The sequence below is a fragment of the Scardinius erythrophthalmus genome (genome assembly GCF_964197995.2).
Source record: "Scardinius erythrophthalmus genome assembly, chromosome: 15".
In the NCBI taxonomy this organism is placed as follows: Eukaryota; Metazoa; Chordata; class Actinopteri; order Cypriniformes; family Leuciscidae; genus Scardinius; species Scardinius erythrophthalmus.
The window spans coordinates 23,246,845-23,249,873 of record NC_138235.1 but is presented as its reverse complement, the minus strand read 5'-3'; the positions used below and the strand labels follow the sequence as shown (position 1 = coordinate 23,249,873).

General features: G+C 39.7%; 1 protein-coding gene across 1 annotated transcript; it reads left to right on the top strand.

Annotated features, from left to right (window-relative positions):
- Positions 1–573: 573 nt before the first annotated feature.
- On the top strand, positions 574–1,638 carry LOC308703197 (olfactory receptor 2AG2; the record flags this gene model as incomplete). Its single annotated transcript, XM_081386519.1, has 1 exon — positions 574–1,638. One exon carries the CDS (start codon positions 574–576, stop codon positions 1,636–1,638), a length of 1,065 nt encoding a protein of 354 aa, XP_081242645.1.
- Positions 1,639–3,029: the final 1,391 nt, after the last annotated feature.

Sequence of the window (3,029 nt, the reverse complement as noted above, 5' to 3'; positions counted from 1 at the left end):
TTTTTCTCTTCGCAAGACACTTATTAGGCTACTTTTGAGTAGGCCTAATGAATTCATCAAGCTCTTAAGGTGTGTGTGTGTGTGTGTGTGTGTGTGTGTGTGTGTCAGTACACCCATTGCATTCGAAAATGCATCAGTAGTAAATGCAGCAGTTGTGGGATATTGATGTGTCTGAAGCTATTTTGCCCTTACAAACACCCACAGTCCATGAATAACATTAAAATACTTAGACCTAGGCCTATTTATTTTATTTCAGAAAGGAGTTATCCATGATTATTACAATCCATTCTAATTGGCTCCTCATGGGTTAAAAAATTAGTTTGAACGTTTAACTTGCAGTGCAGTTAAGGCAAACTCTTTCTACAGGTTATTTTTTACGAGAGATATGTCTCTTTGAATGAATTTAAGCTCCACCTTTATTGCCCACATAGCCTAGGCTACTGTATGTTCTGTAAAATCACATTTAGACGCAACAAACGCGACCTTCAGCCACAGAGTTGTCAAAATCCCGAAGCTGCCATAAATGCTCTCGTCCTCGTCCCAATGCATTTCACACGTGCTTTACCATTTATCATGTTATGGGCTGCAGACTGCGCGTGTCCGACTCCAAACCAGGATGCGCGCAACATCACTTTAGACACCCTCCAGCTGTTGGACCATGGACGCTGCCTCTTCAGATCCATCCTGCCTTCAGATACAGCTGTGAAGGTACTGGTGTGCGTCTTTGTGGTGATGACCATTATCTCACTTGGTATCAATGGGTGCACTCTGTTTAGTCTCGGCAGTTCAGAAGACTTATCCTGGGAGCCACGCTTTGCCTTGCTGAAAAACCTCATAGTGAGTGATGTTCTACTCATTGTCACCCAAGGTCCAACAGTGATATACTGCCTGTTGCAGAAGACCACGCTGTCGTACGGAGCTTGGTGTGTCACTCAGTTCTTTCTTAACACCGTTTGTGTTTTCTGCACTATCTTTACTATCACCTGCATGGCTCTGGAGCGCTACCTGTACGTGTGCCTCGCCATCCACTACATCAGTATACTAACCACCAAGCGCCTTTACCTCATAGTCGGGCTCACGTGGCTTATTTCAGTGTGTTTATCGGCAATTATCACGGCTTTGCTCAGTTTAGGGCACAATAATTCATTGCTGGGCAAACCCATTACAGGACTCCTTTGTGAGCCGGACACATTGGAGTCCCACCTGGGCTTTCCACGGGCTGTTGCGGTGTTTCGCAAAGTGGTTGGGCTAATGGTGACGCTGCTTTGCATCTTTTCCTACTCGTTCTCATACCTGCGCATTTATCAGGAGGCGCGCAACGCCGTTCAGCCTTTCCAGCAGGTCAATGTGAGGGCGCGCAAAACCGTAATGTTCTACTGCTCGATGCTGCTGCTTCAGCTGCTCCCCATCTTTCTGAAGATAGCCTCGGATGCTCTGTGGGAACTCGAAGGCAACATGGCCATGATTCAGTCGCTGGATCATCCTGGAGACTGGACGTCAGCTGGGACCCTCCACATCATGCTGCTGGTGATGCTTCAGGTTCCTCCTTGCATTAATCCACTCGTTTACGGTCTGCGCAACAGGGAGGTGAGGGAAGTTCTGCCCAGGCTGCTGTGGTGGAGGAGGGAGAACCGCTGAGTGAGCCCGGGGTTAAAGTCATGCAGGTCGTTTCATCTTTCCCTGCGAGATGTTTCAGGGAATTTTCAGTCTACATTCAGTGGCAGGCAACATTCTGACTGAAGATGTGTATATAGTGTTGTGGATGTTTATTGTGAGATTATAATAACGCACAGCGCAAAACTTTAATGCAAAATGCGTTGAATGCAAAACAGTAAATTTGACTCAGATTTAACGAGCCTTTTGTTCACATAAAACATGCCTAGTTTCTAGGTAAATAACACTTTACATTAAGGTTCAATTTGTAAATATTAGTTAGGTATCAGGAACAATGAACAAAAATGTATAATAATTTTTTTAACACCTTAAAAAGGTGCATGGCTTATTGTAAAGTATAGGCCTTTCACCTTATACATTTAAATACTGTATATCATTGATTGCTTACTATTATGAGAAAGGAATTAAAATAGCTTCTCAAAGTCTGTGAATTTTACAGATGGTTTTATAATGTTTAAATTACAAATCTACAACAGCTTTGAGCAGATGGTATATAAACATGACAAGGTAGGCTACAACATATGCTTAAAGGTAATTATAATCATGATCACACTCTTAAAATAGGATCTGTGTTAACACCCCTTATGATTACTTGCAGAAGAATGCATATACTGTAACTAATTAGATAAATGAGTGATATAGTTCCAATATAACAGTTATCAGGTATAATGGCAGCTGTGGCAGAGACTACTTCATAAATGAATGCAATATATTATATACAATATATTACATTTTATTTATTTATATTAATGTATGTGTATTTTTATGTATGGATTTATTTATTTTTATGAATTTGTGTATGTATATGTACTGTATTTTTTTGTTTATATTTATTGTGTGAAAAATGTGAACTTGAGTCAAGTTCAATGTTGCCATCTATGAAAAAAGCTTCTATGAAATTATGCATTATGAATACATTGTTGATTCTTTCAACTTTAAATTTGAGTAGAAATGAAAATGTATAATATAATCATTTGGTGCAAAAGTATGTGATGCAACTTCATAATCTTATTAAAATACATCAGAAATCTACAGTTCTAGTTCCTGTGCTTAATAAACTGTTGGAAATGGTGTCCAAATCCTAATGGCTGTACAAATAGCATAGACACATCAACAACCAAAAGCCCTGCTGCTTCTTTTATTTTAAGATAAAATGGACAATTGTCCATATATTATTGGTGGCTGATGGCTAATAAACCTGTTAAAAACCACCAACTAAAAAAGGGAACCTGTGAAAATCACAAAGACATCATATAGCGTGTGGAATCTTCTGCCGTAATTGCATAGCATGGTTTAAATAAATAAATTTGTACTCCAAACACCACCCAGATTTTCTTCAGAAATGTAAAACTCTT